This window comes from Coregonus clupeaformis, chromosome 25 (genome assembly GCF_020615455.1).
Source record: "Coregonus clupeaformis isolate EN_2021a chromosome 25, ASM2061545v1, whole genome shotgun sequence".
Lineage (NCBI taxonomy): Eukaryota > Metazoa > Chordata > Actinopteri > Salmoniformes > Salmonidae > Coregonus > Coregonus clupeaformis.
In genome coordinates this window covers 11,476,473-11,497,684 of record NC_059216.1, presented here as the reverse complement: position 1 = coordinate 11,497,684, position 21,212 = coordinate 11,476,473, and the positions used below count along the sequence as shown (strand labels likewise).

The following is a 21,212-nucleotide window of genomic DNA, read 5'->3' as shown; positions in this document are numbered from 1 at the left end:
TCATGAAAAATGTCTAACAGAGTTTGAAATGTAAAGACTCAGTCATTCTTGGGAAAATATTGACAGACATACTTTCACTTGCCCTGACAAAACAACTTTTGCCTTTCTGCAAAAGTTGAAACGCATCTTCTTACACATCTTCTTGTAGGATGGGGACAAGACATGCCAATATTTCAGACATTCCTTTCTTCTCAGCTAATTGCACTCAATTACCTAAAAGGGCTGACCCCCACATTCAATACTTGAAAGATGCATCCTTCCGTCCATCATTCGTTACAATAATCACTGACCTCACATGACTGGATTAGTGTAATGGAACTCATACTTTCAGGTACAATCGTGTTAGATCAGTGATTGGGCCTATATCAAGAAAGGAAGGACTCAAGCAAGGGTGTATATCTTACCTATTGGAACATGGTCACAGTTCAGCCTACCTAATGACAAATCACCTCAAGCTGTGTTACGTTTAGAGGACACGCGTGTCTACAGAAAGGTGGAAAACGAAACATCACAGTTCTTGCGATGAAAATAAAGTGGTGGCTCTGTATTTTATGGAGAGTATTTTCACTTAATATTGCAATATCTACATCGGATATTTATGGCTCTACGTTTGTTTCACGTCCAGTTGGCAGGAGAAAAATCCTCAAACTAGGCACATCACAAGGCGTCGGCGACTCGCTTACAGCCCACCTGTCATCCACAGCGAACAGAAAATCAAGCCCGACGATACTCTCTCACAGCATCTCATTCAGAACATCCCAACTCACACATGAACCCAAACCAGCGCTTGCAAGGACCCATTCCTCTCCACCACCCCAGATCCAGCGCCTTATGCTTCTCGATAGGCCTATACCAAAGTCTCAACGGGATTTTGGTGCACTCCCGGACGTTTCGGTTACGTGTTCAAGTGGTGACTTCGTGGTCCGTGTCAAACGGGATTTTTATGGTTTTGATGCGGACGCGGATGAGTTGATCCTGGGAAGCACCTGCAAGAGTAACGGTGTTCTCATGCCTTATGGTGACTTACTCTTCTCTTATCCATTGATGGAGTGTGATGGCAAACGCGAGGTAAGATTGTTGGTGATTAAACTGATAGTGTTGTTGGCATTAACTTTCTTGCTTGTATGAAATGATAACATTTGAACCTGCTCACTGACAGATGCCACCGGGTTATCTCATCTATAAATTCGTGCTCCATTACACGCCTCTGACCCGGTTCCCACGCAGAGCGCATCGCATCAACGTGGAGGTCGAGTGTCGGTTTCAAAGGTTAGTCGCCTCATAATTTAATGATGCAACTATATTGTGGATATCACTATAACCCGAGAAACCACCTCCCTCTGCACAGGTATCATCATGTTTATCAGCTGGCGGTGCGCCCTACATGGGAAACACCCACGGTGCTTAAAAGGCTAAAGGGGCGCACTGATAACTTCCGAATCCAGCTGATGGGCGGTGAGGATCATTTTCTGGTTGGTTTGGGTGGTTAAAGATTTTTTATAATCATTTTTAATGCAACACAAACCACTTGTGAAATGTTTTGACATATTCAGCAATATGTGTGTTTTGTTTGTCTTTTAGATGCATGGGCCATGCCAGCCAAGTACCAGGTGTACATGCTGGGACAGACCATTAATTTCCAGGTTTCTGCACTTCACCTACCCCATGGAGGAAAGCTTTTCATCAACCACTGCTACGCCACAACATCTAAACTCTCCAAGACAGCCCTCAAGTTCACTGTCATTGACAACTTTGGGTATGTATGCATGGCGAACAGAGGTTCCTTTGGGTTGCACCTGATAATGACTCAGTTAGGAGGAATGTAAACCTACACACATTATGCTGACCTGAGTGCAAACCCATTGTTCTCTGATCCACAGTTGCATGCTGGAGAGCCAGAAGAACCCTGGTGGCTCTCAGTTTGTCTCCCCCAGGACTGATGACACCCTCCGGTTCTTCCTCAGCGCCTTCCAGTTCACCTCTGACCCAGACACACCGGTGAGCATTGGAGACTTGTACCCTATCACTGAATCTCAATCACTGGACTTTTCTGTTGCATTTATGCGAATAAACAGGGTTGTTTATTGTAAAGAAGCAAACAAATTGCGGCCTTTGAGCAAAAAAATTGACATGAATTTGTCAATTTCCTGTATCAGAGGTAATCTTTTATCTCCTCTAGGTCTTCCTTCACTGTAAACTGCATGTGACATCAGAGGAAACCGGCCCCATGCACAAGTCCTGCACATACCACGAGAACAGGTATGCTGGTACAATTAAGATGTTGCACTGTGGGAAATGTAGTCTGCTGTTGAACTTCCTCCTTGCACTCAAGACCTTTACATCCCTACCTACCTTTCTTGCGCTAACACTTGCCTTTTCTTACTGACTTTGCAGATGGCTGCTTTATTGAGGAAAAGTTTTACTTACTATGTCTGAGATGTGGTTGTCGTCGTACCAAGAAAACTTAAGATGAATGCATTAACTGTAAATCGCTCTGGATAAAAGCGTCTGCTAAATGACAAATGTAAGTAGTCTCTTTGATACCTGTTCTGTAGGTGGAAAGCTGTCATGGGAGAGGATTCCATCTGTGACTGCTGTGACTCCAAATGTGTGACACCCAAACCCAGAAGAGCCATGGTGGAGGGTAAGTGACTCAACCTAACAACCCATAATCACTCTGTTTGGGTATACAGCACTGACATCTCCCTTGTGCTCAAATAGGCCATGGTGACGATGAGGTAGTTATGAGGCCTCCAGTAGTGATGACACTTCTAACCCTGTTGATTTCCATATCCTGTAGGGTTTGCCAACAGCGGGCCTCTACTGCTCTTAGATCAGCCGTCCGCACCGAAGGGTGGTTTCCCACCAGTCAGTCCCTCACTAGTCGATGAAGACGTTGTCTGGTTTGAGACCAGAATGGATGAGTTTGACAACCCAGATGATCTACTGGAAACCTTTGATATGGAGAAGTATCGTGATAAGGAAGAGCAGAGCTACACTCATTCCAAGGAGAAGCAACATATAGAGGAGGATGAAGCGGTGCCGTTGGAGGGTGAGGAGTCAGAGGTGGTTCAGACAGTGTTTAGAAAGGGGAAGATATTTGAGCGTACACAGGGGTCAGGTGTGAGGGATTCAGAGTTGAAAAGGGGAGAGGGTGCAGAGTTGAGAGAGAGGAGTCCATGGGAAAGGGAGGGATCAGTGTTGACCGAGGAGGGCTCCATTGAAAGGCAATGGATGCATCCACAGGAGGAGTCCTCCTCCCTGGGATCAGGGATGGGGGAAAAGTCTGTATCACAGGAAGAGGGTGTTTCACAGTCCATGAAGGAATGGGGATTTAGGGTGGGTGAGGAGCAGCCACTGGAGATTCCTGAGGATGAGGGGAAGGAAGGTAGAGAGGAGTCTGGGGGAACAGATGAGGATGACAAGTTTCCACTCTTCTCGGAGGCTGGTGAGGAGGTTATCCTTTGTGATTATGATGGACTGGTAGAGTCCGGGATTGACTGTGGGAAAAACTTGCCCAGTGTTTGGCATTTCAAGTGGCAATGAGGTCAGTGACTGAGACCATACAGTGGTTCATTCTAATCTTAACCATAGACTTCTACTACGGTACACCACTGACACATTTGAAATAAAAACATTGAAATAAAAAGTCAATGCAACTCTTAATTTATTTATCACCAGATACGATGGAATGGGAAGACTTTCTACAAGATTTGTTTAACTGCAAATTCAATTTTTTTTTGAGGAAGTAGACTTTTCAGCAAAAATTACAAATAATTTCCTTGTCCTTATCTCAAAGCAGGAAATACACATCATGGTAGGTGAAGAATACTGATAAGGTAATGGCATCAATAGACCCATTGTTTTCCCAGTCAGACATTCAATTAATAAATTGGCCCCACAATGTTTGTACATCCTACATGATTTAATAAGTGCAACGTATTTGTTTTCCAACCACTCTGAGCACGCTAACTAGGGTCATTTTAAAATATAAACATGGGATAACAAACTAACCACTGGTATCTAAGCAGTCCACACAATATCTCCACTAAGTGCTTCATAAGTGCTCTAAAGGAAGTTGAGGTTTCCCTGTCACTATGACTGAGAACCTTTGGTTTACAACGTTCCAGATCACACCCACTGCATTGCCTCACCTTGATTGATCTAACAAACTGGCTGGTATGTATGCACTATACACGCACATAAAGCTATGTGTAACCTTTGTTACGTACCATTAACATGTGGAGACAGTTTGTCTGAAGTGAGTCATACCATTACTGTACTGTTCTCAGTATATCAGGACCTATGTAGTGTACATCCACTAAGGCAGATGTTAAACTCATAAATTAACATAATACATGATTGATACTTTTGAATATTTGTTAGTGATACTTTTTTGTGACTTTCATAAGCATGATCTCGATGCCGCTGTTACTGCTCTACCAGCAGTTTCAGTTCAACCACCATTACAATGCTCATTATAGTCGGTGAAACTTGCCATAATTTATCGTTCAGTTTCAACAACCTACAGACAGACCCAGCTAATCCATGATCCATTGCATCATGGATTAGCTGTTTTTTGTCTCTTTCTCTGATAAATAAACAAAACTACAAACATTGGCACATTTCTGTATCTGAGAAGAAACTTACAGTGGGGAAAAAAAGTATTTAGCCAGCCACCAATTGTGCAAGTTCTCCCACTTAAAAAGATGAGAGGCCTGTAATTTTCATCATAGGTACACGTCAACTATGACAGGCAAATTGAGATTTTCTTTCTCCAGAAAATCACATTGTAGGATTTTTTCTGAATTTATTTGCAAATTATGGTGGAAAACAAATATTTGGTCACCTACAAACAAACAAGCAAGATTTCTGGCTCTCACAGACCTGTAACTTCTTCTTTAAGAGGCGCCTCTGTCCTCCACTCGTTACCTGTATTAATGGCACCTGTTTGAACTTGTTATCAGTATAAAAGACACCTGTCCACAACCTCAAACAGTCACACTCCAAACTCCACTATGGCCAAGACCAAAGAGCTGTCAAAGGACACCAGAAACAAAATTGTAGACCTGCACCAGGCTGGGAAGACTGAATCTGCAATAGGTAAGCAGCTTGGTTTGAAGAAATCAACTGTGGGAGCAATTATTAGGAAATGGAAGACATACAAGATCACTGATAATCTCCCTCGATCTGGGGCTCCACGCAAGATCTCACCCCGTGGGGTCAAAATGATCACAAGAACGGTGAGCAAAAATCCCAGAACCACACGGGGGGACCTAGTGAATGACCTGCAGAGAGCTGGGACCAAAGTAACAAAGCCTACTATCAGTAACACACTACGCCGCCAGGGACTCAAATCCTGCAGTGCCAGACGTGTCCCCCTGCTTAAGCCAGTACATGTCCAGGCCCATCTGAAGTTTGCTAGAGTGCATTTGGATGATCCAGAAGAGGATTGGGAGAATGTCATATGGTCAGATGAAACCAAAATAGAACTTTTTGGTAAAAACTCAACTCGTCGTGTTTGGAGGACAAAGAATGCTGAGTTGCATCCAAAGAACACCATACCTACTGTGAAGCATGGGGGGTGGAAACATCATGCTTTGGGGCTGTTTTTCTGCAAAGGGACCAGGACGACTGATCCGTGTAAAGGAAAGAATGAATGGGGCCACGTATCGTGAGATTTTGAGTGAAAACCTCCTTCCATCAGCAAGGGCATTGAAGATGAAACGTGGCTGGGTCTTTCAGCATGACAATGATCCCAAACACACCGCCCGGGAAACGAAGGAGTGGCTTCGTAAGAAGCATTTCAAGGTCCTGGAGTGGCCTAGCCAGTCTCCAGATCTCAACCCCATAGAAAATCTTTGGAGGGGAGTTGAAAGTCTGTGTTGCCCAGCGACAGCCCCAAAACATCACTGCTCTAGAGGAGATCTGCATGGAGGAATGGGCCAAAAATACCAGCAACAGTGTGTGAAAACCTTGTGAAGACTTACAGAAAACGTTTGACCTGTGTCATTGCCAACAAAGGGTATATAACAAAGTATTGAGAAACTTTTGTTATTGACCAAATACTTATTTTCCACCATAATTAGCAAATAAATTCATTAAAAATCCTACAATGTGATTTTCTGGATTTTTCTTTCTCATTTTGTCTGTCATAGTTGACGTGTACCTATGATGAAAATTACAGGCCTCTCTCATCTTTTTAAGTGGGAGAACATGCACAATTGGTGGCTGACTAAATACTTTTTTCCCCCACTGTAAGTACCACCCAAATGTACATGGCAAACTATAAAGTAATATGGCAGTAACTCCTTGGGAAAATACTCTGTCAAAAATCATAGACTCCATTCATTATATAGTCCTACATTTATCTTTTCCTCTTATGAAGTACAGTAAATGATGAGTGATGGCGTTTGGTAGACAGGTGTTGGGTTCTGTGATGGCCCACAGCATTTTTTTCTCAGTGCTGATATTAATAGTACAAATGTCACTATAGGAACAAGAACCGTCCATCTCTTTCTGTTGTCTTCAGAAATTTGGCTTTTTTCCACTGACCTCTCATTTGCTGGGAAGAAAATGTTTGAACATTGCGATTATACTGTATGTCTAAACAACTGAACTCTATATTTATCTCTGTATCTCGACATTCATGCAGTAGAGAGGCAATGTTAAGGGTTTTTCAAATCCAGGATATTGTCTATATACCTGAGTGAAGTGTGATCTCTCTTATGATCTCCTGTCCCAGGTCTTTGTTCTTCAGGACGAAGGTGAAGGTCTCGTTGACTGGACCATGTAGGGTCAGTGTACTGAAGACAGAGTATAGTCCATGTGTGTCCTCTAAAAGATGTATGACTGTTTTATTAGTGACATCATCACCGCTGTCATCCAGCCACTGCACCGAGGGTCGGGGGTACCCTCCCTGTGAGGTCAAGACTAGCTCCATATCGCTTGGAGATGCTGTGAACTTCAGCTGTGGCTCAGGGTAGTATGCTGAAATGAGAGGCCATGGACACCGTTTAATGGCATGAAAGAATATACAGTATCTCAGTAAGCATTGTACATCACAAGGAACCCTAATTAGTGTGACAAAGAACAGTGCTTTTCTAGGACATCAGTCATTTTCAGTCCACAAAGCGGAAAATAATGTTCAATATGGTATCACACCTGCTAATTTCAGGGGAAAGGTCTTCTTCTGACTGCCCAGCATTGTGCTCACAGAGCAGGTATAGTCTCCTTTGTCCCCCAGGTTGGTATGGTCCAGCCTGAGAGAGGCATTACCCCTCTTCATCTCTGAGTGGTACAGGCTGGTTCTGTTGGCATAATGACTGTTCTGTCTGTCCAGTTGGTCCTGACCGTGGTAGAAGCTGTGGATCACCTCCAGGCCTCTCTGCCACGTGATCACACTGCTGCCCAGGTCCCAGACCTTTCCCACAGAAAAACTGCAGTCTAGTACCACATGCTGCCCCACGATGGCAAGCTGGGGCTCACTGGGAACCTTGATCTCAAATTTAACTATAGACAGACAGGGACACAGACAGTCTCACTACCCCATCTAAGAGATCATGATTACAGTGACACTTTTGATCAGATACACATTACTCCTTACATTTAAGTAGTTACATACCATTGACAGTAAAATAAGTACCATAGAAATGGGTTTTACCAGAATAAGATCCCTTGAAGAACAGGATTGAAACAAAACATATTTGAGTGACCCAGGATTTCCAACTCATGACAGAGTTTACTGTATTCAATCAGTATTTGCCAAATTCAAGTAAGTCCTTCAATTAATCAGCAGCAGTCCAGGCACTGGTGTCTTGCAATGTATTTTGAAGAATGAATGAACTACTGATCATCTCAATCTACTGTACTTTTCTCACTGTGACTCCGCCCATGTTTGCACTGGCTCCATGCCATTCCATGAAACTCGGGCACATAGCAGGCAGTAGTTTCTTGTATGAATTGTCTATTCAGTTATCATTATAAATCCAGATTCATTCTGTTTTGATCGTATAAAGGAATTTAGTTTTTAGCCCCCGACAGAGATCAATCCACTCGCATGAATCCATTCCAATCCCTTATTTCTCAAGGTCGCCCTTCTGCAGACATACACATTCATGTCTGAGCATGTTTCCTTTGTTTCTGCCTCTGCTCGGAGAGTTTCCTAACAATAAACCTCTGGCCTTGTCACTCAACATAGAGGAGCGTTGCCCCACTAAATCAGGGGCAAAACACCCCTTTTGTATGCCCACGTACCAATAAAAAATACATCCTAATAATATATATCCCATTCAGATCCCACTAAGAGCAAGTGGAAAAATAACAGCATGGGCTGATTGACATTCAGCATACTGACATACAACACTGTCAAAATCAATGTAATATTTAAGCAATAAGGCCCGAGGAGGTGTGGTATACGGTCAATATACCACAGCTAAGGGCTGTGTTATATTGGCCACATACCACAAACCCCAGAGGTGCCTTATTGCTATTATAAACTGGTTACCAACGTAATTAGAATAGTAAAAATACATATTTTTTCATAACCCTGGTATACGTTCTGATATACCACCGCTTTCAGCCAATCAGCATTCAGGGCTCGAACCAACCATTTTATAATCTGCTTTAGGAATGCTGAGTCAAACTCACAGATGTGTCTAAAATGGATATTAAAAACATACAGCTTTGTGTAAAAAAAGATTACTGTATAAAAATATGAGAGAGAGAGAGAGATAAACTATGAAGTCAGGAACTCAGTCGTAAAAATACTAGAGGCATAATTGGGAACACTGTATCAAAAGTCATATGGGCTCAGTACCTCCATTCCTTAATCCATTCATTAATTTGTCTCCTTTTCTACCCTTTGTGATGGTCCAAAGCATTTTTTCCTCAGTGTTGACATTAATAGTATGAATAACAGCAGTACAACTGTCACTATTGGAAGAACAATGGGCCACCTCTTTCTCTCTTTGTTGTCTTTAGGCAGTACAATGAACAAGTGGCTAGGTAACCTGTAGGAGTGTGATGTGTGTTTTGCATGTCCCAACCCCCTGAGATACCCTCGGAGAGTGGGTCACAGGCAGTAACATGTTTGTTCACAGGATAAAATCATTACAGTTATGCAAAGTGCTTGTCTTGCATGCTTAAAAAATATATGTAAGCAATGCTTTTAAGCAAGGACATGGCTTTATTTTAAATTCTGATTAAAAAGTAATTTAGGAATAAATACATGTAATTTGTTCAGAAAAGCAAAAGTTAAGATATCGTTGTCACCTGCAAACTTCAGTAATAAGGATGTCTTCTGAGTGCCTGATACTGTGTCCACAAAACAGGTGTAATTTCCTAGGGTGATACTGTATGTTTCAGCCTGAGAGAGGTATTCCCCTTTTCTATCTTAGAAAGGTATAGGCTTGTTCTGTTGGCAAAGCAACCGCTTTGGTCTTTTAGTTGGTCTTGTCTGTCGTAGAAAAGGTGGACAATCTCATCGCCTATCCTCCAGTCAATCAGGGAAGCTGCAGTCTAGGACTACATCTTCACCATGATGGCAAGCTTGGACACACCGGGAACAGAGATCTGAAACCAGTGGAGGCTGCTGAGGGGAGGATGGCTCAATTAAGATGCCACCAACCTCCTGTGTCAAATGTATCTACAGACACAGGGACACAAACAGTTTTACTAACCACTCTGGATAGTGGTAAATTCAACACACATTTAATGTTTGAGAAAGACTGTGGGTTTTAACTGGTAAACAATTGATTATTCATATGGTAAATTATTGGCACTACTGATGTGTTGACCCATAACAAAATAACGTAATACTGTATATCTCAAATTCAACTATAGAGACAGGGACACCATTGATAGTAAAAACCAGGAGTACCATTGAAGTGTGTCTTACCAGAGTAGGAAGTCTTAAATCAGTGGTTCCCAAACTGCGGGATTACATTTGTGCAGTTTTATATATATATATATATATATTTTTTTTTAATGGTCTCTAGAATCCATACTCAAATCTACATTCAGTAATGTTTTGAAGAGGGTTTTATTAATACATTTTCTATACTTATTCTATGGTCTGGATATGTTTTTTTCACCGCTCAACCATTTATGGTGGGTCACGACTCAACAGACACTTAAATTGGTGGGTCATGAAGCAAAACATTTGGGAACCACTGTCTTAAATAACTGGGGAGAAACAAAAAACCTTTGAGTAACACATGATTTCCAGCTCATGACCGAGTTTACTGTATTCAACCAGCAATGCTACACAATCAAATAAGTCCTTCAGTGAATTAGCAGCAGTCCAGGTACTGGTGTTTTACAGTTTATGCTGAGGAATGAATAACCTACTGATACTCCATGCACTTACTGTAACTCTTTGTTACTTAAGACTCCACCTAGCCCTGGCTCCCAGGCTTCCCTCTCAATGAGGTGAAAGCCTGTGACAGAAACTAGAGTCCGCCAAATGACGCACAACGTCAGTGATGCAAGGACGTTGGCAAAGAAACTTTGAAGTTGCTTTTCACAACATTCCTTGATACAAGGCAGTAGTTATTCTAGTATCTTCTATGACCTGCTTATTCATTTGTCATTGTAAATCAAGATCCACCCCAATTCATATTAAGTTATTTCATTTTTAGCCCCAACAGAGACCCATCCACTCACATAAATGCAATCCCTTAGTCTTAGTTATGACTGTCAACATACAGATGTGTCTAAGATGGACACTGGAAAACCAGACCTGTGAACGTGAGGTTTCAACATCCTGATAAGACGGAAAAGGTACAAACCTGGGGGAAACCTGAGAGCAGGAAGTGTGTTTGTGTGTGTGTGTGTGTTTGTCACATAAATGGATCTAACTGATGAAAAAATGGACAGAACTTTTCTCAAAAGGTTTCAGAAACAGGGTAGAAATAATGATATGGCTATATTCATTCATTGTGAATAAATCAATTTATTCTGTTATATTGAAATAAGTGAAACTATACTTGTCATTTGTCATAATCATTTATCACCGAAATTACTTTGAATAATATTTAGTACTTCCAAAGCAGATTTCATTCAGTTGAAGAATATCGCAATTTCTAGACAATTTAGCAACATAAATGCAATGTATAATGTAGCTCCCATCCGGATCTAAATCTGAGGGACAAGTAATTAAAAACAAGACAAATACTTATTTGCCCCAATACTCCAAGTGAAAGACTTCAGTTCATAAATTGTGCTTCAGATTAAACCTGTGAGATTTGATTTACACACAGGGAGAGCTTCCAGTACAAGTCTATGTATATTCATATATCAACAACAGAGAAACAAAACATGAACATGTAAATTAGGATTCTCATCATGAATATGATTCTCATCCTCACTACAACATTCTAGAACAAGTGACATCCTCCAGTTTTGATGACATCAGATGACTTCATCATATATTTCACCCAAAATGTAATGGAAGATGTATACAGGAAAAAGATCTTAGGTAAATAATGCTTTTAATGCAACAAACATATGAAGAAGGATGACATGGGAACTTAACACGATTTAATAGTGCATGATTTTATAATGATATGAATATATAAAAAATACAACATTCTGGTATATAATCCAGACAAGTGGATTATTAAATTCCTCATTGTTCAGTGTACCAAATGGCAGTAGCTGTAACATTCCATAGTTGACCCTAGAGGGCAACCTAGACTTGTACCTAGACCAGCATGCTGTCCATGGCTGTCTATTGTTAATCCGACCAGTAAAAAGTCCCTCTGGCGATGCAAAATACTCTACAATACAAATAGTATTAGAGAAATGAAAGACCAACACCATTTTCATATAAACTCAAAGGATTTTTTATTTATATTTTTTAGAAAGAGTTCTTATGTGAGAGGGCTACATTTAGCTATGTCCAGTTGCCTTGTCTTCAGAAGGCTCTGTATTTCTCATCCGCTCACTCCTTGATCCATCTCTCTCCCTCTTGCATATTGTGATTGACATATGGTGCTTGACACATAGGGTCTTCTCAATTTACAGGTAAAAGTCAGTCTGTCTTTGTGAATGATTAGTCCTTGCCAAGTGGCAGTGTTGCTCATGTGGATGATGATGGTGGCACTTCAACACTGACTGCTGTCCCGTTTGGAGCCTCTGCTTTGACAGGAGAGAAAGATCAACATGAATTGTGAATGGACAATAGCTGTAACAAAGGAGGCAAGTATGGTTGTGTCACAATCACAGATCCCTTACCCTCAGTGTTGTCTGCTGGCTGTGCTTCCTGTCCTGCAGTTTGCACATGCTCAGTCTCCACACTGGGCTCTGCATCTGTGACCTTAGGCTTGGGTTTCCTTGCCACAGGTGGCGGCACCTTGACTGCCACCTCCTTCTGTGTGTCTGTGGACTTGGCTGGATTGGACACAGATGAAAGCTCAGCCACCAAGTTCTTTGTGAGATTGGCCTGGGCCTCAGGGGTTGAGAGGGTCTCTATGACAACCTTCTTTGTGCTCTTGGCGAAGATGAAACTGGCAGTAGATGAGGGGGACTTGAAACCTGTTGGTGAAGTTGGGGAGTGCAGGCTGAGATGAGAGGGAGGCCCCTCTTTACTTCTGGCCGCTGTCCTCAAGCGAATGGCCTCCTGCATCCTCATCGAAGGGGTGGTGGCTGAGGCAGGAGGAGATTTACTCGTAGGAGAGGTGACAGTAGATGACTTTGAGGGGAAATTAACTATGCTGGGCTGGAACTTGGCTGGGGCTGGGGCTGTGGTTGGGGCTGGAGCTGGGGCTGAGGTTGGGGCTAGAGATGGAGCTTGGGCTACCTCTGCGGCTAAAGCTGCCTCTGGGGCTGTTTCTGGGGATGCGGCTTGGGCTGTCTCTGGGACTGTGGCTGAGGTTAGGGCTGCCTCTGGGGCTGAGGCTGTGGGAAGTTGTGAGATAACAGTAGTAGATGGGGATGTGACAGTGGGAGGGAGAGCTGTCATGATCAGAGACCTTCGAATAGGCTTCTGGGGAGCCTCCCCATTACTGGGTTGTTTGGCCCTCAAAGTGACCTCTGTCTGGTTCTGTCCCTGACTCTGGTCCCTTTTCAGAACCTGGTCACCATTATTGACAGACCTCAGCTTGACCATCTGCAGAAGGGAGGGGGTGACCACGGGAGTGGGGGCCTCCACTGGGGGAGTGGGAGAGCTCTTGCTGAGGGACTTCTTCTCTTGGTTCTGGCGCTCTGTGGTCACTGGACTAGGCTGCTGTGGTATTCCCTGTGGTACAGATGAAACTTCTTGAGGTGCAGGTCGGGCAGGGTTTGGAGCTCTCACTGTCCCCTCTGAAACAGGGGGCACAGGTTCTGTCATAACTACCCCCTCCTCACAACTACTGGGTGGTGGGGGAAGGGGGAGGTCAAGCTCATCGCCAAGGGTGGCCAAATCCATGGGAGGTGGGGGAGGAGGCCAGAAGGATTCCCCAGTGGGGTAGACTAACAGGAGCTCTGGAGCCAGTGTAGAGTCTGAGGAGACCCCAAGTGGGGCCACTGGCTGGGTCTGTTTGGAAGGGGGAAGGGGAGGATAGTGTGCTGGGAGATGAGAAGGAGATGGAGAGACGCGTGCTAGAGCATGGCTAAGCATAGACAACGTGTCCATTTTAGGTTGAGATTCAGTCCTTTTCTCTGTAGCAGGAGTCTGTATTTCTGTCTTTACTTTTCCTAGGCCCTTTCCTGGAGCATTCATTGACTTTCCATTTACCAACCGACTTGCCTGGACCTTCTCTAGTTTACCTATCAACTGACTTACCTTGACCTTCTCGGGTTCAACCACCAACTGACTTCTCTGTACCTTCTCTTCAACTTCCAAATGACTTCCTTGGACCCTCTCTTGTTCAACTTTCTGTGCCACTTCACTATTCCCTTTCATACCTTCAGAAGGCTCTATTTGAGCCGGTCCTTTATCTCCCTCTTCTATAACCACTGGACTCAACCCATCTTTTTCTTGGACCTTTGGACTCGCCTGACCCTTTCCTGACACAGACGTTAGTGCTGCTGGATTACCGGTCTGCTCTTTAGCCTTAGGCTCAGTGACCCTCTCTGGCAAACCTCCTGCCTCTGATGCGGACTCCTCACCTCTCCTCTTAGGTGACAAGTTCTTAACAGAACCCTCTCTTGATGTGGAAGGAGACTGCCTTTGCTGTCGTCGATCCTTTGGGTTCTTTCGCACCACCGTATCCGTGTTGTTGGGGGCCGGGGGACCTAGCAGCAGCTCAAAAGTGCGCTTGTTTTGTGCCCATACCTCTGGGGGAGGAGGAGGGGGGGCACACACTTTGGGTGGGGGCGGGATGTTGAACAGCTCTCTGAGTGCCACAACTGAAGGTAAGGGAGTTACAGTGTCGACTGGAGAGGATGGCTGAGGTGTCTTGATGCTGTCAGAGGCCTGTGGCTGAATAACAGGTGATGGGGCTGAGGCTGCCGGGGATGGTGCCCTGGGGAAGATGCTTGCTAGTTCGGCCAGGATGCCTCTCTTGTTTCCTGGGGATGAGTTATGGGTCTGTTTGTAGGGGAGGGTGGGCGTGCCACCCTGGCTGGGGTAGCCGCTGGAGGGGGAAACAGTCTTCTTCAGGACGTTTTCCTGGGGGGTCTGTTTCTGTGGAGAGGAGCCTGTGGAGCCTGGCTGTTCGTTCCTCTCCTCTTCCCTGGCTGCCTGCTGTGGTGTGGTGAAGGAGTTGGTGGTCACAGAGCCAGAGGACTCATCCAGAGAGCTGGTGTCTGCTGTGTAGCCAGGGCTACTTTTGTTACTGGAGGGCATGGGAGAAGAGCCGGTCTCCCAAGCACTGACAGCCTTAGCCTCCCCACCATGGACTGGGCTGCTTTGGGGAGGGGCAGCAACCCTGATGTCAGTCAGGTCCCGTGAGCGCCGCTTCATCTTGTCCTTGTGTAAGGAGTAGGAGCGGCTGGGTGGGGCCGGTGCCCTCTTGGACTTCATCACAGATAGGCTCCGGATGAAGGGCCCCTCCTGTTTGCCATCATCCCCTCTGGCTTTCCCCTTGCCATTGGTGGCTGAGGTCCTGGAGGCCTTACTGACAGAGGAGAGGATACTCTCTCTGTCCAGGGCTGTCTCCTTGGATGAGCCCTCCCCATCCCCCTCCTGTGAGCCCCCCTGTCTGGTGGTGCTGTTGGAGGAGATGGTGGAGGTGTCAGACACCAGGGTCTCAGAGGACTCAGAGTGGCTCCATCTAGAGCTGTCAGAGAAGTGTGGTGGGTTGTATCGTGAGGCGGAGGACATGGTGGAGGCGCGGGAGGAGGCTCTGGAGGAGGCAGGGCTGGCCAGCAGCAGTCTGCTCTTACTGACGGTACGGACACTGCTCCGGCTGCGGTTACGGCTAATCTCCACCACGTCGATGGAGGGTGGCAGCACAGCATTGGGGATGATCTTAGACATGTAGGTGGCCTGGGGGGACATGGACATGACAGGGCTGGGGGGATGGTGCAGCAGGCCGAACGCTGTGGTCATCCAGGGGACGGCCAGGGACTTGGGCCTCTTCAGACCGTACAGCTGGGGACCCATGCGCTGGAGGAGAGCCAGGTCATCCGTGTGACCGGCCCGGGAGGGGAACTGCTGAACCTGGTCCTCACTGACGGGCTGCAGGCCTTCTACAGACTGGAGATAGATCCTCACCCCCTCCTGGGAACCAGCTAGGTGAGGCCCATCGATGGTGTGGATGTTCAGGCTCTCCCCGTTAGGGAGCCCGTCATCGTCTATAACCTGACGAGCTGCCCATGATGCTCTATCCAGCCCTTTAGTGAGGAACAACAGGACAAATTAAAATATACAGCTACACAAGCAAATAAAAGATGATGTGCTTGTATTAAGGGTGAAATTATCAACAGGTATCTTCACAATGGTCTATATTGACATTTCAATTACTTTAGAGCATAAATAATGAGTAGCGTACCCAGTTCCCTCTGGACGTGTTGTGGTATCCCCATAACTGTGGTTCTCCTGTGTCTCCTCCTGGCCTTGGCCTTCTCTGGCTTCTTCTCTGACTTCAGAGGCCTGAAGGTTGATGCTGGGGGAACGAGACAAAAAGCAGGAGAGAAATATTAGGTCAAAATTAACAAAACAAACAACAGCCGCTTTCACTCCATAAGTGTTTACTCTAAAACACATTGAAGACATCAAAGAAAATCAAACAATCACTGGTTGGAAAAGGTTTTATAGTGGTTCCAGTATGAATCGTTTTCTGGTTATGGTCATGTCATGTTACCTTGGCGGGTCAGTCCTGACCGTGAGGACCGTGTGGAGACAGCAGAGCGCGTTGAGACCTGGGACACAGTGTCTAGTATGGTGCTGTCTGACAAAGAGCCTCTCCTCTCTCTGTAACTGTCACTCTCAGTCTCGTCAGGCTGCCGGGTCACCGTCGACTGTAGGAATCACAGAAAATTCAAAAGTAAATTATTAGTATACGCTTAATTAAAAGCAGGTTTGGTGTGAATTTGTGATAGGACCAGTGGTGGAAAAAGTACCCAATTGTCATACTTGAGTATTGTCATATGTTAATAGAAAATGACGCAAGTAAAAGTGAAAGTCACCCAGTAAAATACTACTTGAGTAAAAGTCTAAAAGTATTTGGTTTTAAATATACTTTAGTATCAAAAGTAAATGTAATTGATAAAATGTACTTAAGTATCAAAAGTAAAAGTATAAATAATTTCAAAATCCTTACATTAAGCAAACCGGACGGCACCATTTTCTTGTTTTTTTAAATTTACGGATAGCCAGGGGCACACTCCAACACTCAGACATCATTTACAAACAAAGCATTTGTGTTTATTGAGTCCGCCAGATCAGAGGCAGTAGATGACCAGGGATGTTCTCTTGATAAGTGTGTGAATTAGACAATATTCCTGTCCTGCTAAGCATTCAAAATGTAACGAGTACTTTTGGGTGTCAGGGAAAATGTATAGAGTAAAAAGTACATTATTTTCTTTAGGAATATAGTGAAGTAAAAGTAAAAGTTCTGAAAAATAAAATTAGTAAAGTAAAGTACAGATACCAAAAAAAACTACTTAAGTAGTACTTGAAAGTATTTTTACTTAAGTACTTTACACCACTGAATAGGACAATGTTTAGTGATTTGATGTAGCACCGTCTATGAAACTTACAGTAATGCTTTGGTCATCCTGGTAATCCACCCCATTATCGGTTTCTGAAATAAAGGTCAAAACCTTTCAAATACAGTACCACACAGTAACTTCACCTAATGAGTTAATCTTATCAGGGGTAGGTGTTGGAGTAAGTGTGAGTATTTGAAGGGGGCTTTAGTACCTTCTTGCTGCAGCAGTTTGAGTCCCTCCTGGGCCTCAGTGTGCAGGTCCTCCAGGTACTTGGGCCGGCTGCCCTCGATGAACACATTCTCCTGGACGTGTGAAGGGACGTGAGTCCCCTCATCCTCCTGCTTTGGGACTGCTGGGAGGAGAAAGAGATAGAATGTCAGTGGATATACAATGCACAATAAATAAATGTGTAAAGAAATGCACAATATAATTGACAAAACTACATTGTACCAAAATACATTTGATATTATATCCACAAAAGGTGGAATGTGAACTGATATAAATCACTTCTCATCAATCCTGTTCCATAACAAGTAATCTAATCTTTATATAGATCACTATAAAATGGCTGCTATGTGCAATAAAAATCAAGAGTTGATAAATTGGCCTCAACATTCAAATTGTGTTCATCAACTACATGAACCACAAGTCCCAGCAGGCTTCATTGACATAACCAGCCAGTATATTCCCCAAACAGTACTACTCTCATATAATCCAGAGTAGCAGTGTCATAGGGTTATCATGAGGACAGTAGCAGGGTAGTGCCACTCCAGGACAGCAGTCCTGAACAGATCTAGGATCAGTGAGGTGATAACCCGTTAAGTAATGCTGAGAGTGTGGGGCAGCCGTGGCCATGTGGTAAGCCTGCAATCTTTAGTTAATCAAAGCTGCTTTATATTTAGCCATGTTCTGTACATGTTCTGTGGGGCTAGGAAGACCATGCTGGAATTAGTCCTGTCGACCATGTGCTCTGAGTGATCCCTGCTATAAAGCACCATCTCTGGCTGTTCACCCTGGAAATACACCCTCTTTGACCACTTTTAATGTTATCCTCCTAACAATAGCAAGTTCACACAAACTGTACATTCAGTCAGAAAGATTGATGAATTACGTGTTTTTCAGACACATTTACAGTATCCCAGAAAAGTAAGTAAATACAAGCTCTCAGTGACAGACAGTCACCAAAAGACATTTAGACAACATTTTAACATCATAAGGGGAGATTGTTTAGAATGGTTCTTCAGGGCTTGCCATACCTCTGTATCACACCAATAGCAAACAGTTTGACACATTTCATGACAACAGGTATTCACTAATTAATTCACTCTTACTCATATCAATTGAACCAGTTAACCCACCCTGCCCGTATCATCTAAAGAAGGAACACTCGCTTGACCATAAAACTTCAAGAAGGGAATTCAAGGTATGTATCATAAATGAAAACACTGTCTGAGAATGTCCAGGACTCAGCCCATTTATTTAGCCTATACTGTAACTCACCTTTCCTCTTGAAAAGCAAAGGCACTGGCAGACAGTAAACATTCTGAGTCAAAAGCACCACCATGGCTACTGAGATACCATGGTAATATAATCCCCCTAAATTTAGAAAAACAGATCTTATCCTTAGAAAAAAGACAGGAATTAAAAACTATCCCAGTGAGTAGAAAGAAAAATGCAGGGTAGATCAACATCCGATACAGACAAAATAATTCAGTGAATCAGGGTAGAAAATATCTTGCTTGATGTTGTTGCTGCTGATGTTGTTGTTGTTATTCCCCAATTCTAGTGGTTCCACTTCCATCACTAGACAATGAGAGCTCAGACACTAATCCCAGCAGCCTAATTCTGCACATCCCTCGAGCAAACACCTCCCTCCTCATACCCAGGCAACTGATCCCCACTGCTCCTTGTTTGTGGACATTCTGACCCTGGATTGGTCAGAATGTGATTATGACACCAACCATGCTGGGATCAGACACACACAAAGGGAAAGGGGAAAAGTGGTTGGACAGTTGAAGCTGTTATCTGCTTGAAGCAGCCATTTATCATACTGACTAGCTCCTGTGCTATTTCTGAAAACTACTCTGGTCTAACTGACAGAGGAGATCAGGAGATCTAGGAATCCTTAAAGAACGAGTTCCTTTTGAAGTCTGACCACAAGGTGGAGTAAAGGAGCTAGACAATATGAAGGTTTTAGTTATCAAACAAGATCAATCCTGTTGGGAGAGAATACACAATAGAATACATGTTACACAATGAAATCATGTACCTAATTACTTCTATCTATCAACACGGTCAATGGGATCTAACTGGACTGAAGTAATAAACTGAATACATCATTCCCTGCTGGCAAGAATTTTGTGGAGAGCTAATATCTCTTACTACTTTACATCCCTTTAGCAAATCTGCAACTGACACTCCTTACTTCCCCGAGGGGTATGTCTGAAGATGTGTACTACTGCAATGTACAAACCTCAATCTCCTCCTGGGAAAATAGTATATTTACCTCCTTGTGCAGTGAGCAAACATGACAAGGAATGTATAACATCTGATCAAACAGAAAACATTTCCATGTTATCGTCATGCTGTATGACTCAGACCTTTGCACAGTGCTCCAGGTATCTCACCAGGATGAATGGAACTTTCTTAAGCAACATTAATCACATGGACCATCAGTGGCTCTGTCTGTGCTGTACCAGCATATTTTGCATAGATTGGTTGTTTGATTATGATTTTATCAACATGACATTGTCATTCATGGATAAGAGAGAAATGAGCCCTTTGTAGACCGGGACAAAACAGGAACAGGAGGAGGAAATGGAAAAATGTAGGTACAGCCACGATCACAAATAGATTTAAAAGATGAATACACCAGTGAAACAGAGATAGGAAATAGTCCTAACATAAACACAGACAGACAGACACAGCATTTGGAGGGGTCTGATGATGGGGTCCCACAGCCTCGTTTGAGCCTATTGTAATTCAGTTCATATTAAATCACAGTAATACCCCATCTGTCACTGGAGTCTAATAGAACATCAGTAGGATTTAAGAGGGGGGTTGATCCTGTGAGCCCCCAAACTGATGTTTACTCCAGGGAATTCAGTGCCGATACCCAATCTAATATGTATGATACCCAACAGCTTAATGCTCTGACATCAAAGATCAGCTTACAGACTCAATGAAAAACAAATAACATGTGAGATTGTGTTATTATGAATGTACACAACATTTGACACAATTTAATGTAGAGAACAATGCTGAGCATTTAGCTATGTCCCTTTGCATTACAGTTACAGCTAAAGTCGATAATGCAGACTAATGGTACAGTGCCTTCAGAAAGTATTCATACCCCTTGACTTTTTCCACAATTTGTTGTGTTACAGCCTGAATTTAAAATGGATTAAATCAAGATTTTTTTTGTCACTGGCCTACACACAATACCCCATAATGTCAAAGTGGAATTATGTTTTTAGAAATGTTTAGAAATTAATTACAAATGAAAAGCTGAAATGTCTTGAGTCAATAAGTATTCAACCCCTTTGTTATGGCAAGCCTAAATAAGCTCAGGAGTAAAAATTAGCTGAAGTCACATAATAAGTTGCATGGACTCACTCTTTTATTTTATTTTTTATTTACCTTTATTTAACTAGGCAAGTCAGTTAAGAACAAATTCTTATTTACAATGACGGCCTACACCGGCAATAAGTGTTTAACATGATTTGTGAATGACTACCTCATCTCTGTCCCCGACACATACAATTATCTGTAAGGTCCCTCAGTGGAGTAGTGAATTTCAAACACAACTTCAACCAGGACCAGGTAGGTTTTCCAATGCCTCGCAAAGAAGGGCCCCTATTGGTAAATGGTTCTACAAAGTATTGACTCAGGGGTGTGAATACTTATATAAATGAGATATTTCTGTATTTCATTATCAATAAATTTGCTAACATTTCTAAAAACATGTTTTCACTTTGTCATCATGGGGTATTGTGTGTAGGTGGGTGAGAAAAAAAAAGATTTAATCCATTTTGAATTCAGGCAGTAACACAACAAAATGTGGAATAAGTCAAGGGCTATGAATACTTTCTGAAGGCTAGGTATTAGTCTTTTAGGAATTAAGTCAATTA

General features: G+C 43.3%; 2 protein-coding genes and 1 pseudogene across 6 annotated transcripts in view; 1 reads left to right on the top strand and 2 right to left on the bottom strand.

Moving 5' to 3' along the window:
* The first annotated feature begins 425 nt into the window (after window positions 1-425).
* si:ch211-67f13.7 (uncharacterized protein LOC565426 homolog) lies at window positions 426-3,654 on the top strand. Its single transcript, XM_041846952.2, has 8 exons — window positions 426-1,068; window positions 1,160-1,269; window positions 1,349-1,455; window positions 1,582-1,756; window positions 1,881-1,998; window positions 2,180-2,259; window positions 2,556-2,644; window positions 2,801-3,654. Exons 1-8 carry the CDS (start codon window positions 523-525, stop codon window positions 3,544-3,546), a joined length of 1,971 nt encoding a protein of 656 aa, XP_041702886.1. The 5' UTR covers window positions 426-522; the 3' UTR covers window positions 3,547-3,654.
* Window positions 3,655-6,241: 2,587 nt separating this feature from the next.
* Window positions 6,242-7,796, bottom strand: LOC121538788 (annotated as a pseudogene).
* A 3,195-nt stretch (window positions 7,797-10,991) lies between these two features.
* The window catches only part of LOC121539211 (uncharacterized protein KIAA1522 homolog), a 60,060-nt gene continuing 49,839 nt past the window's right edge, over window positions 10,992-21,212 (bottom strand). For 2 of the 5 annotated variants that reach the window (XM_041847531.2, XM_041847533.2), the window contains exons 3-7: window positions 17,294-17,434; window positions 17,131-17,174; window positions 16,233-16,389; window positions 15,921-16,034; window positions 10,992-15,762 (exon numbers count right to left, since the gene is read on the bottom strand). In XM_041847531.2, the coding sequence (XP_041703465.1) occupies window positions 12,161-15,762; window positions 15,921-16,034; window positions 16,233-16,389; window positions 17,131-17,174; window positions 17,294-17,434 (4,058 nt within the window). In that variant the 3' untranslated portion in view covers window positions 10,992-12,160. Of the gene's footprint in view, window positions 15,763-15,920; window positions 16,035-16,232; window positions 16,390-17,130; window positions 17,175-17,293; window positions 17,435-18,582; window positions 19,213-21,212 lie in introns of those variants that run through there. The other 3 variants (XM_041847534.2, XM_041847535.2, XM_041847536.2) reach the window with 3 other exon arrangements.